Genomic DNA, 14,367 nt, shown 5'->3' with positions numbered 1-14,367 from the left:
CTTAATACATAAGTCTGAGAAATGAACAAAATTCTTTTGAGTAACTGAACCTTTTAATTATTGAACCTGTAATTCCTTTAGATAAGCTAACCCCCCTTTTCATTCTTTAAGTAAAGGTTTCAAATACTAGTAGAAGGAAAGAAAGAAAAGAGTAGATTTATGTCAAAACAAGAAGAGGCTGAGTGGGAAGCAGGAACATACATGGCCTGGGGGCGCTTGCATGGGTCGCTTCAAGTCATTGCGTCCTCTGCAGGCTCTGATGACAGTTTTGTGGCGATGCAAATGTATTTCAGCTTCTAACTGGTTCCAGAGCTTATCATGAGCAGGTCCCTTCATATCTCGTCCCAGTAATTGTATCTGTTGGACCCTTCGCATAAGGAAAAGAGAGTAGTTTATATTAAACTTATTATGTTTAAGATAATTCAGAACAATTACTAATTTAAGTAGCCACTGCATACATTTCAGTCAATAAAACTAATACCTAGGTCCTTCCCAGTGTCTCTCAGATTTGTATAGAAAAGCTGAAAGGGACAGAGATCTTTAAGGGAAAAATCAGCTAAAATTTTTTTAAAGAAATAAATGAGAATTCCTTTAATTATATACTTAATTTAAATATAAGTTTATTGTTTAAATATAATTTAAATATAAATATAATTTTAAAATAAGTTTATCTACAAAAACAATTGAGATCTGAGATTAATGGCAACATGTTTTATTTCTTGCATAATTGAATTCAGTGCACTATTAAATAGAAGCAGTTAGACGACACTGACCATACTAAAACATTTCTTTTAATGATAATTATTTTTACAAAGTGATTATTTAAGTGAAAAATCATTAAAAAAGTTGTACTTCAAAATGATAAAAATTATTAGCTTCAGAGATAAAGAGATGGCTCTTGAAGCTTTTGAGGAAGACCCATGTTCAGTTCCCAGCACCCACAAGGTGACTCACAAGGATCTGTAACTCTTGTTTTAGGGGACCCCCTCTTCTGACATCTGAATAAGGCATACACACGGTGTATGTACAACATTCAGGCAAAACACACACATAAAACTTAAAAATCTAAAAAATAATTTTAAAATGTTTGCTTCATCTCAGCTCTTAATAAAATATTAAAGTGTATATAAAATGACTTGATACAAGTATGTCACCAAAGTTTGTGACTAACTCACCTAACACAATTAAAGCCAACAGGACTTTTATAATAAAATTACTTTTGTTCTAAGATGTAACCGAGGGGCCAGAAAGATCTGGTGTGAAGGACTGTGGTGTTCTTCACTGCTGAGCAGGCCTCAGCCAGCTCACTGTAAGTTAGTATTCATCTGTGTGAGTCACCTACACTTATTTAGTGTGGACAGATAAATCTGTAATAAGCAACGCTGCCGATATTAATTCAACACTATTTTTAAAAATAACTTATTTAATTTTGTTTTATGTGCATTAGCGTGAAGGTATTGATCCCTTGGAACTGGCGGTACAGACAGTTGTGAGCTGCCATGTGGGTACTGGAAATTGAACCCAGGTCCTTTGGAAGAGTAGACAGTGCTCTTAACGACTGAGCCATCTCTCCAGCCCCTAATTCAAAACTGTTAACCTATTATTCTGTATAAAAATAACTGAGGGTGAAAGCGTTTCACTTAGATGAGTCAATTGCTTGCCACCTAAGAACACAAGCGGAGCCATTTTTACACACCTGCCCGCCAGCTCCTTATCCAAGTACTTGGCAGCCAACCTCGCCCCATAAACTTCAGCCTGGAGAACAGCTATGTGCCTGCGAAGGGCCTCGTTCTCCTTCCTCAGCAGCTTCACTTCAGCTTCAAGTCGAGCTTCTTTTACCTTTTCTGTTTTATTTGCTTCAAGCTCTCTTTCCTATTGTAATTTTAAGAACATAATTTTATGAAAATGTCTTTATGAGTCTACAGCCAGGAGACTATGCTCCTTAAGAATATACACAAGCTCAGCATATAATACAAACAGTGAAAACATGGGAAACTGAATTGGAATACAAAGCCTCAATCTAGTTCTTTGTTTTGTTTTTATATTTAGTGTGTGTGTGCCTGCGTGTGTTTGCGTGTGCATGCTTGTATATGAGTGTGTACCAAATGTGTGTGGGCTGTCCATGGAAGCAAGAGAAGAAATCAGATCCCTTGGAACTGCAGTTACAGGTGATTGTGAGCAGGGTAATGGGGTCGTTGAGAGCAAGTGCTCGTAATGGCAGAGCCGTGTCTTAAGATGATAATTCTTTGTTTTTGAGATAAAATCTTGGCAGATATCTCAGCCTGGCCTGGAAAGTACTATGTACCTCAGGCTAGCCCTGAACCTGCAATCCTGCATCCATCTCTTACATGCTGGGATTACAGACATATAAAACAATGCCTGGCTGGATTTCCTTCTTTTAAAATTAGGAAAAAAATGTCTTGGACCGTCCTTTGTACAACTGCATGCCTTGAAGTTTCCTGACATTAAGAGAAGCAAGAGCGATCTTCTTTAAACAGGACACTGAGACTGCTTACTTTCTAAAAATGACTTGAAGAAAGCAGACTCATATTGAATGACAAGCCACACATGGCAGCTCATAACTGCAAAGACTGCACTCAGGAGGCTGAAGTAGGAGGACCCTAAGTGCCCAGTCACCTTGGTTATACAGAGCGCTACAGGTTAGTGCTTACCCACTAGACCATCTCACTGTCCCATTCTAAGCTGTAAGAAAACACAGTACAGCCATGAGTGAAGAGCCTGTAGTTACTATGTTAGAGCACACTTTGATTTTTCTAGGAAGAAAAACCTCCCTTTACTGTCTGTGAAGTAAAATAGTCATCTGAAAATTTTCAGCTCCCAAATCCGAGCATTCTTTGTGAATCTACAGGTATCAGAGAACACAATCCCAAGATTGTCACCATTACATTTTTGCTGAAAGTTCATATGCAAGAATTAATGTTCAGTTTTTCCTGAATTTATACAGTGTGCTTACGCTCACAGACCATGGGTTTAGGGATCCACATATAAAATGGGCAGCTTCAAGTCAGAGCAGAGGGCAAAATGGAAGGTACAAAGTTTTGCCCAAATAAAGGCAAATTCCAGATCATATGCACACTAAGTGTGGGCAGGCTCACCTCTTCTGAGAGTTGAATAGAGGCCCCATAGGTATCAGTTCTGAATCAAAACCACCCAAACATTTCACACTAGCATTTATTCTGATTAGGCTGCTCTAGTTGACTTACTGACTTACAGGAACCCACAGAGCCTAAGAAAACAATGGTTATATTTGTTCATAAGATATAGAGGACACTAATCACTCCATCATCATGTCCCCATATGAATACTTTCCTTAGCACAAGGAAAAACTGTTGCTGTTGAGGAAATGGCAGATGGTATTATTCTATGAATAGGCGCTGACTAACTAGTCATTTCTCCTTTTATTCTAGAGATGAAGAAGATAGACACTAACTATATACCCAGCCACTGGGAGGCTGAGGCAGGACAATCAGGAGTCCAAAGGCAGCCTCAGCTATATAGAAGTTTGAGGCTAGCCCAGCTTACCAGAGACCTTGTCCTAAGCAAGCAAACAAACAAAAAACAGTGGGCATGGATGGTTCACTCCTGTAATCCCAGCACTCTGAAGGCAGAGGCATGAGAAATCACTTAAGCCTGAGGTCAGCTTGGTCTAAACAGCAAGTTTCAGGACAGCAGTGCTACATAGTAAGGTTTGTCTCAAGAAAGAAGGGGGTTGGGAAGAGAACACAAAACAAATATAAGCAAACTTTTGACAATTTGAAATATATTTTGTTACTAATTTAATTGATGCTTTGTTCTATTTTGACCACCAATAAAGATGGTATGTTCAAATACATGGCATTACATAATCTTAATATACATGCATTTTAAGTGCATATGTGTAAAAACACATGCAGAAGGTAAACCAATGAAAACTCTCAATACTGGATATGCAGCACTTTCTCTGAGTGGAAATACCTGTAACATAATAAGGCTGGGAGTGTAGCTTAATGGTAGAGAGCTTGCCTGGCATTAACTGGGGCACTGACATTAACTGCCCAGAACTGGGGAATCCTGTCTCACTTATAAGAATATTTATTATATAACTGATGAGCTGTAGGAAGATAAGCAGCCCCTCCCCAGCTTTTATAAACACACAAATACATGCACACTCACAATTTCTAGAGATTATTAGTAAGAGATATGGAAAACTAATAATCTAGAGTCTCTTTTAAAACAACTTTGGAATTATAATCTCCTTTCCTCCTCTCTCTTTTTTTTATTAAATTTTTATTTTTTTTAATATTACTTACAGTTTATTTACTTTGTATCCCAGCTGTAGGCCCCTCTCTCATTCTCTCCCAATCCCATCTTCCCTCACTCATCTCCTCCCTGGCCCTCTCTAAGTCCACTGCTAGGGGAGGTCCTCCTCCCCTTCCATCTGATCCTAGCTTATCAGGTATCTTCAGGCCTGGCTATAATGTCCTCCTCTGTGGTCTAGCAAGGCTGCTCCTCCCTCGGGGGTGGGGAGGTCAAAGAGCCAGCCACTGAGTTCATGTCAGAGACAGTCAGTCCCTGTTCCCCTTACTTGGGGACTTCTCTTTCTTTCTTTTCTGAGATAGTTTCATTATGTAGCCCAGGTTTTGTGTACCACCAGGCCTGGTTTTATGTGGTGCTGGGAATTTACCCCGGACTCTATCTACACTAGCAACACTCTACTAATCAAGCTTCATTCCCAGCCTCAAGACCAAGATTTCTTTGGTGCATAGATTACAGAAATATTACTACAAAGTTTACCTCCTTTCAACTGCTTTAATGAGCTAGCTATACAGTGCTTATGAAATCTCAGATGCTTATGAGGCTGCCACTTTAACAATTCAGACTCTTAAGGAATCTGACAGTGCCTGAAACTTGCAACTAAGACACGAGGCAAGCCAGCCACAATGATGCACACACCTTTAATCCTAGCACTTGGGGGCAAAGGCAGTCAGATCTCTATGAGTTCTAGGACAGTGCCATTAAAAAATATATATATATGTAAACAAGAATATGATCAAGGCAACTGAAAAGAATTACTTTAAGATTTAAAGATAATCTGTAAGTTTGTTTTCTATTAACCTTTTTTGTATTAGATAATAAGCAAGAAGTTTGTTTTAAATTTTAGACTTGTAAAAAATGTATTTTTAGAAGCAGTAAAGCCCTAAGTCAACTAGAATCTTATTAGCCTGACACTATGAAAGACAATGTGAATTTACATATTGTTTTTGTCTAAAATAACTTCTAATAAAACACTTAAAAGCAGGACTGGAGAGATGGCTCACAGGTTAAGAGCTAGCACTGGCTATTCTTCCAAAGATCCTGAGTTCTATTCCCAGCAACCACATGGTGGCTCAAAATTATCTATAATGAGATCTGGTGCCCTCTTCTGGCCTTCAGGCATACAAGCAGGCAGAACACTATATAAATAAATAAATCTAAAAAAACAAAAACAAAAAAATACTTAAAGCCCAGTACTTTAATGACTACACAATCATTTTCAAACCCGCCACAAGGCCCTAACACATGCAATGGATGAAGGAATCAGCATGCACATTCTCTTACTGGGAACAAGTTCAAATAGAAACTCCAGGGGGTAAAACCCAGGCCTTTTAAATATGTCTTCAATACCCTCATGTGGGTATTTTTGCAAAAGTGGAAGCGTGAGCAAGTTACAAGGCCCAAAATTGGTCAAAAATTGATGGGCTCTGCAAACAATGTCTGTAAGTCAAAAATGAAAGATTAAGTCTTCAGCTACATGCAGTGAGAAAAGCACAATGGCACCCTCTTTTCAGGTGTCTGAACACTGAAAACCAGCATTAACCAAATACAGTGTGACAACGGGTAATACATAAAACACCAGAACAGTTCAGCAGGACACATGAAAGCAAGAGAACAACAGACTTACCAGATCCTCCACAGAGGGGAAAGACTTCAGATACAAGAAAAAAGTTTTATAATTAGAAAACCATCAAACAAAGAAATTTATCTAGTGGTATTATCATTACAGAGAAAATGTCCACATTTTCAAATATCAGTTGGGTAAGCTCATCAGCACAGATATATCAGGAAATCTACAAACAACAGTTATAATATCAGTCTAAATTTTTTAAAAATTAATATTAGTCAATACAACTGACCCAATATTTCTTTCTCTCTAGCACCTATTAAAAGATAAAGAATGCTTTTATAATCAAAATATAAAATGTGTCTCAATGTCACTATTCCATAGCTTAAATAAGAACCTCTGATCTGACTTTTTTTTCATCAATTACACTTTATTCATTCTGTATCCCCCCCATAAGCCCCTCCCTCCTCCCCTCCCAATCCCACCCTCCCTCCTCCCTCTGCTTGCATGCCACTCCCCAAGTCCACTGATAGGGGAGGTTCTCCTCTCCTTTCTGATCTTAGTCTGTCAGTTCACATCAAAAGTGGCTGCTTTGTCCTCTACTATGGCCTGGCAAGGCTGCTCCCCCCAGGGGGAGGTGATCAAAGAGCAGGCCAATCAGATTATGTCAGAGGCAGTCCCTCTTCACATTACTATGTAACCCAATTGGACTCTGAACTGCCCTGGGCTACATCTGTGCAGGGGTTCTGGGTTATCTCCATGAATAGTCCTTGGTTGGAGCTGATCTGACTTTTAAGTCAGTTAAAAACAAACAAAAAAAACAAAAACAAAAACAAAAACCCAAACACTGTTAACATAGAGCCATAGCCCTTCAGTTTATGAGAACTTCAGGAGAACATAAATGCTGATGCAGATTCCAAAGTTATCAGCACATAAAAACATTCAAACAAAGCTAATAGCAATTAAGGAAAACTTAAACGTGTTTTATACTCAACACATAATAGCACTGTGTCATGGCCCAAGATTTATCTTTCCTACTGCTGACTTCACAAAGTTAGCAAATATCTGGCACACAGAATACACACTTGGCTTGAAACAAGCCTTAAAATTTTGTTTTCTACTTAAATAGCCTGTTTTGATTAAGATAGTTGTGGCTAATTAGAGGGAACTCACAACAAAACAATATATAGAAATGATACAATGTTCATACATATGATACAATATAAGCAGAAGAAATACTTACATTCTACTGAGAGCTAAGAAACTTGGTGGCACTTATCTGTACTGTCCCTTTCTTTGTATTAGCAGCACTCTGATTTTACCAAGATGCATGGACTAACACACAGCTAGGACGAAGTGAATGAGGTGCTGACAAAAATTACTAAGGATATTTAATGAACATTCTTTTTGTTAAATTTTATTTTATGTGCATTAGTGTGACGGTGTCAGATCCCTTGGAACTGGGGGTACAGACAGTTGTGAGTTGACATGTGGGTGCTGAGAATTGAACTCTGGTCCTTTGGAAGAGCAGACAGTGTTCTTAACCACTGAGGCATCTCTCCAGCCCCTAATGAAGATTCTTTATGAAAGTTAACATAGTTAAGAAGAACTTTTCTGTCCTTTAGACTTTAACTTGTTCCTGTGTAGACACAGACCTGAGGAAATCCCAAAGCTGGAACTCATCTGCTAAAAATGGCAGAACACAACAAAACATAACCTCAACCCCTAGTATATACAGAGCGGCTGCATCAGTTCTGGATGCCTGCCTCAGGATTAGCTGCAGAAAAAAACAAAACAATAAAACTATTTAGAACAATCTCAGTACTACTCCAGACTTCTGATACAGCAGCTGGATTTAACCCTTCAGACAGCAGAACAAAAACTTGTTTATGTTATATCATAAATACCCTTTACATATATTTATTCAAATGTTTTTAAGTAGGTCATTTTCAATTCTAACAGGTGGCTATTGATACTAACACACTTGGTACTGCTGAATATGATGACTATAAACTTTCTATTGCTTGAATTCTCACAATGAACACAACCTTTTATAATTGTAACTCCATTAAAAATCACTTATACACCCGCCAAAACACAAGTGAATGTCCTGTTTTACTTACCAATTTTGCCTTAATGGTACCAGAGTCAACACTTTGACCAGTTTTGGCATGAAGCTGAAGCTGGGTGGAGTGCAGCTGTAAAAGCTGGTCATGGACTTCTTTCTCCAGGACAAGTTTTTCTGCTTGAGTCTCTGTCAGTTCGGATCGCAGATCTACCAACTGTGCCTTATAAAGCAATAGAAAACATTAAGGATACTTAATTTTCTTTATTAATCAAAAAAGACTTAAACTGACCAGAAACTGAGTGTGAAAAACCTAAGTGGCAGGAGAACTGTACTATAAGAAGTGTCTTCTGGTAACACAGGATGCTTCCATTTTCCATGGCTTACTCTAATAGAGCCTTTACAAAAGTGTGGGATGATCACCCTGTTCAGACAGTGTGTGTTATAGTGGTGCACTAACATGAGTAATACTAGTGGGGTTCTATCTTCAACCCAGAAACTTTTGGCCTACATTAGACTTCCTAAACTTTTCCCACTTGCAACATTCACTAATTCAAGTGGTTTCTAGTGTGAGCTGCCTTCAACTTGCTATGCAGCTGAGGATGAGCCTTCTGTGTCCGCTGCCTTGGTGTTTAGATTAGACATGTGCTTCCATGCTCTGTTTACGTGTAGCTATGGACTGAACCCTGGTCCTCAAGAATGCTTAGGCAATCCCTCTACCATTGGAAATCTATCGTCGGAGCTATCTCACCTATCTTTTGTTGTTGTTGTTGTTTAATTTCATTATATATATATAATATATATTCACCTTGCATGGCATTGTTACATAAAGGCCTTTACACACAAGCACATATTTAAATTGAGCTTATGTCTGCCCTCTACTTTCCTAGCCCCCCCCCAACCCTTTTCACTAGATTTTTACATATCCCCAGACACACAGGTATATAAAATAAATACAGGAACACTTCCTGGTAACAAATCATGAATTTATTTTAAAACAATAGTTATAAGATTTACCAATTCTAATTTGCATAACGAGGTATGCTTATTTATTTTTACATACTTCTTGGCTGAGGATGTAACACAAGAGGTATGTCTAACCTATAGCCCATGAGCCACATGTGGTTGAGAAGAGCTATGAATGCAGCCCAACACAAAATGGTAAACACTCTTAAAGCACAGTTATTTTTTTTTGTTTTTTGTTTTTTTTAAGAATTTGATTACATGTTCTCATTTGTGAACTTCATAGATGACAACATGTCACAAGGTTGGCCAAGCCTAAGGTAGAACACATTCAGCATTTTTCAGGGTTGATCAATATTTTTATTTGTTAACTGCCAATGCGGACACTAAAGTTCTTTATGCAGAAAAATGCTTAGGGTCATTTCAGAAGTTTTTGGAAAGTCTTTCCTAGTCCCAAGCCAAACTTCATTTAACAATAAAAAATTAATGACTAATAATTACTATCATTTTTAAGATTTATTGTTATCTATGCATGTGTCTATATGTGTACATATAATACATGTGCAGGTATCTGATGAAGCCAGAAAAATTGGATTCCCTAGAGATGGAGTGAGCTATGGTTGTGAGCTATCTGATGTGAAAATGGCACTTGGGTCATTTGAAAGAACAGCAAGCACTCTTAACCACTGAGCCATCTCTCCAAAGTATGTATTTATTTACTTATTCATTTGTTTATTTGTATTTGTGAAATTTCTGTGTGCTAGTACTGCAACATGTGTGTGAAGGTACGTTGGGTGTTGGTCCTCAACTTCCACCATGAGGTACAGTACCTCCGGCTTGCTGCTGCATTGCATACTCCAGGCTATCTTCCCTGGAGCTTCTGGGGAATTCTCCTGTCCCTGCCTCACACCTTACACACACACACCAACATTTTACCTTGGTTCACGGGATCTAAACTCAAGTTGTGAGGCTCGAAGAAAGTGCTTTTTACCTTCCCCTTGGCTCAGCATTTTATTTTAAATGAAACAAAAGTTAAACTGCAATTTTTGATATCCAACATCCCAACACAGTAAAACCCAGGCATATACTAATTCCAGCATTACATGCTAAAGAATAAGAGAAAAATATTAAGTCTTCATTTTGTCTAAGAAAGCCATACGTAACTGTAAGGACAGGACACTGCATATGCTGTAAGAACACTGTGATGCATAACCAGCACCTACATGCTTCAGGCATGTTCATCAGTACTGTGTGTTGCAACAGCACGCACAGTGCAAACTGCACGTGGACTCAGAAGCAAGGCTGCTATTACGGTGTGTAATACAACAACAGCAAGTGAGCCAGAACACCTTAGATTCACTACATGTTTGTTTTTGAATTAATTTTTGGTTGCTGCACATTCAGAAACCTTTTACTGTTCTCCAACTTTGGAGGACCCTCACATTTAGTTACCTCATATAGAAGCCCAAACCTCATTTTAGAAAGCTGAGGCTTTTATTTGTTAGAAAATTACTGTTTTGTAGTTTGTAGTAATTATTGTAAGTGTAAAGTGCCAAGTGCTGAGATCACAGTGAGCCTAATGTCAGAGTTAACTACAAGTTTTCAGTTATAGTAGACAAACTCAAGAGGGCTTACTCATTCCATTAGAAGCTTTCCACTTCCACACAGCTGGTAACTTTGTTTTACCATTGTGTACCACTGCACATAGTCCCTATGTTTGCGCTTCCCAAGTAGGCAGCATCTATAACTTTCTTTCCTATTCAATTCAGAAGAATTTTAAACTTTAAGTTTCAATTTAAAAATTACGAGGACAGAGAACTACACTGTCATACAAAAAAAATGTAAGTAGTTCATAGAGAAATTAACTCAGCTCCAAGGAAGATCAACTTACAGAAGTGGTGCTACCCTGTTAATTTTATAAATGGAAATAAATTCTTCTGTAATGTTAGAAACACTGCTAGGAATACTTGCAGCACTGTGCAATACATTTGAAAATAAAGTCTAAAACAATAACAAGACAAAAACCTTCCCAAAGTGAAGCCATTGATGCAAACAGTTAAGATTAGGATAACAGTTTATTTAGGAGGGAAGAAGACAAAGAGGCCTTAGATCTGCTGAACTTGGTATAAATCATGATATTACCAATAAGAACTGTTGGTAATTACCACAGGAACTCCAAAAGAAAGAAGTACAAAGCTGAGACTTGCCCTGGGAATAGGAGCAAAGATATAAATTAATAATCCAGCACAGACTTCCATGGAGAAGAAACTGTCAGGAACTGGGACTTGGAAAATCACTAGTCAGAGATGGTCAGAGAAAAGAAAAAAGATAGTGTGCAAGGACATCAAGTTGAAATGTGGCATGACAAAATACTGTCATATGTGATGGTCTGTTAATTGCTAACGACAGAATTTAAAATTACGTGGGAGATGTATATGGTATCTTGATTATGTTATACATGTGGGAGGACCCGTCATAATCCCACAGAGTTTATAATTTTATAATGCAGTAAGCACATAGATGACTGTTATATAGATAGAAGTGCTAACTGCGTAAGTCTTATACCTGATTTCAACCTCAGAACACTAATAAAAAGAAGACAGATTATGGGTGGAAGGATGCACCCATAATCCCAGCACTCCTAAAGAGAGGTGGGAAGCTACAGGAGAATCACCTGGAAGCCTGGGCTACCTGAGACTCTGTCTTAAACACATGTACAAATACACACACACACACACACACACACACACACACACACACACACACCCCACCACCACATCACAACACACCACAAGTGAAAGGAGGGTAAAATACATTTCCATAGTATAGTTTATTTAATACAACATAAGTAAACAAAATCAGTGTAACACTTACTGAGATATTACATTTTACCTCACTGTTAGGTCTATTATATAGATAGATATCTGCACAGCATATCTAAATCAGAACTAGCCATTTCTCAAGTACACTCAATGGGCCACATCAGTAACTACTGTACCAGACAGGACAGATCTAGACTGTTTATCATGCTAAATCAGAAATAAATTTCATTATGATTTAAATGTTTAAAGAGATAATGCTAACAACTGAATCCTTAGATAAAATAAAAATGAAATATATAAAATAGAGCAGTATTTCATTCCCATTGTTGTCTACAAGAGTATGTAACAGGTTTTGTTTTTGATTTTTCAGTACTGAGGATCAAGCTTGGCCCTGTATTTATTAGACAAGCACTCTACCACCAGACCCAAGTGACAGTTTCTATCACCTTTGATAATCTTCAACAGAAAAAACTCCAGGAAGAAAAATACTTACCAGTACCATAAAGTCGGTGTACAGACCTTATTCAACAAATTACCCACCAAAAAACCCTTACCTACATTTAAAGCCACATCCCACTAGACAATGTTCAGCACACTTTGAAGACTACCCTTTTAACATACAAGAAAGTTCTTAGTAAAAGAAACAACAACAAAAAACATCCTATAGGATTCTATGACCTCTGAAATAATGACAGAAATAAAACAAATATTTTCATAATATATGTACTCTGAGCTTGTGTTAAGCCCAGTATACCCCGAAAGTTCAGATTCAGCTATTTTAATCTACAACATTGTTTTGTCTCTTTTCCTACTGTTGCTTTTCATTCTGTTTGACTCTTTCTTTACAATGTCATCTAAAGTATCTTTTATTCTTTGCATTTCTTGTAAGCTGGAGTTGGAACTAAGTACTTTGGCCTTGCTAATAAGAACATGGGTATGTAGGCATGTATAATCTAGTTGTCTTACTATGCTTTCTCTTTTATTAAAAAAAATGGTATGATGTATTAATACATGTAAAATCTGTATCATTAACAAAGAGATTCAAATGCAAACTAGATCTGATTATATCCAAAAAGGACAAGAAAAATGGGGCTGTGAATAAATCTTAATTTTGAAAGTGGTGTGTTATATAGGCTCAATTAAATGAAATTTCTTCACATTTCACTCAACATAAAAATAAATATTGGTGCTGGAGAGATGTCTCACTGGTTAAGAGCACTGGCTGCTCTTCTAGAGGACCCAGCTCAAGGTCCAGCACTCACAACTGTCTGTAGATGCAGTTCCGGGGGATCCAATAGTCCCTTCTGGCCTCCACAGGCACATGCATGGTTCACAGACATACAACAGACAAAACACCCATACACACGAAATAAAAAAAAAAAGGTGGAAGTATCAAACTCTGAAGTCCTGTTTTACAGCTGGGAATAAGACTGCTTCAAACTTACTTTCAATTCTGTAATATTTAGTAACCTCTTTCTTGCCTAAAATATAAGCATTCTGCCTAAGAAAATTTAGTTACAGATAAAGTTTAAGTAGTGATTTAAAATTTCTACATACTATTTAATGGTTACCCTTTAACTTGGCAGAACTCTAGAAAGGGACCTACAAGAACACAAAGACTAGGATTACTACGATTATGACAAAGTTTAGGTAATAAAATCAAAGCAGCATATTTTCTAAAAATAGCCAGGTGGTCAGTAGCGAAGTGGTATTCGGCATCCAGTTCTGATTTCCAGGCAGCACTGTGGAAGTGTTCTCACCAAGCAGGCAACCAGAGAACAACCGAGCTTCTGTAACTACAGTATAGATAAGTGCACCAATGATATGCACACTCCCACAAAGCAAGCATCTATCCACCATATGGCAGGCATGGACATTAGCTCTATTCTTTTCAGTTAAGGATATGGAAATCAGGACTCACCCAAGACACACAGGCTATTTGAAACTAGCTTAAGCATTAAAAAAATTAGTTTGAGGATCTTTTATCCCACTGTGGTAGACCACCTTTGTCCCATCTCAAATAAATATGAAGCCTTTTATCCAGAGAAATTTCATTAAAAATGTTTACAAAAGAAATTGTACACCATGAGTTTTCCTTGTGTCTCCACTTTTATCAGTTCAAAAAGAATTGATATTCCACAGTTCGGCTTCAACTGTGTGTGTGTGTGTATGTGCATGTTAGCTGAGTGCATACAGATGTGTCTGAGGATTCTGCACATGCACACAGTAGGTTTTAATCAAGGTCACTATCCCCTCTACTTTAATTCCTCTCCCATCCTCCATCATTCCCTCCTATCTTCATTTGTTTTTCTATCTATCTATCTATCTATCTATCTATCTATCTATCTATCTATCTATCATATCTAACTACCTACCTATTTTTTAAATCCACTGGGTTTACTCAGCATGGCCAGGATGTGCCTAGATGTAGGGTCTTCCATGGGGAATATGGATTGTAGCTGCTTGGGTTGAATCCCTGGAGAACACCGACTCCCCCTTTCCTAGCAGCCAATAGCTCCTCTGTTACACTGTAATCTTTATTCTGAACAAACAGTAAACTACTAGGAATTAACTACCTAAGTGTTTTGTTTGGTTTTTGTACTTGGTCAGAGAGCCCTTTTTATGATATCAGCACA

The 14,367-nt window shown here is 37.8% G+C and overlaps 1 protein-coding gene across 2 annotated transcripts in view; it reads right to left on the bottom strand.

Annotated features, from left to right (window-relative positions):
• Window positions 1-14,367, bottom strand: part of Gopc (golgi associated PDZ and coiled-coil motif containing) — a 39,364-nt gene that overhangs the window by 13,306 nt on the left and 11,691 nt on the right. The window contains exons 2-5 of one of the 2 annotated variants that reach the window (XM_060373501.1): window positions 8,005-8,169; window positions 5,942-5,965; window positions 1,697-1,872; window positions 202-367 (exon numbers count right to left, since the gene is read on the bottom strand). In XM_060373501.1, coding sequence (XP_060229484.1) covers window positions 202-367; window positions 1,697-1,872; window positions 5,942-5,965; window positions 8,005-8,169 — 531 coding nt within the window. The remainder of the gene's footprint in view (window positions 1-201; window positions 368-1,696; window positions 1,873-5,941; window positions 5,966-8,004; window positions 8,170-14,367) is intronic. The other variant, XM_060373502.1, reaches the window with a different exon arrangement.

This window comes from Meriones unguiculatus, chromosome 20 (genome assembly GCF_030254825.1).
Source record: "Meriones unguiculatus strain TT.TT164.6M chromosome 20, Bangor_MerUng_6.1, whole genome shotgun sequence".
NCBI lineage: Eukaryota > Metazoa > Chordata > Mammalia > Rodentia > Muridae > Meriones > Meriones unguiculatus.
This window is presented reverse-complemented; position numbering and strand designations above follow the sequence as displayed.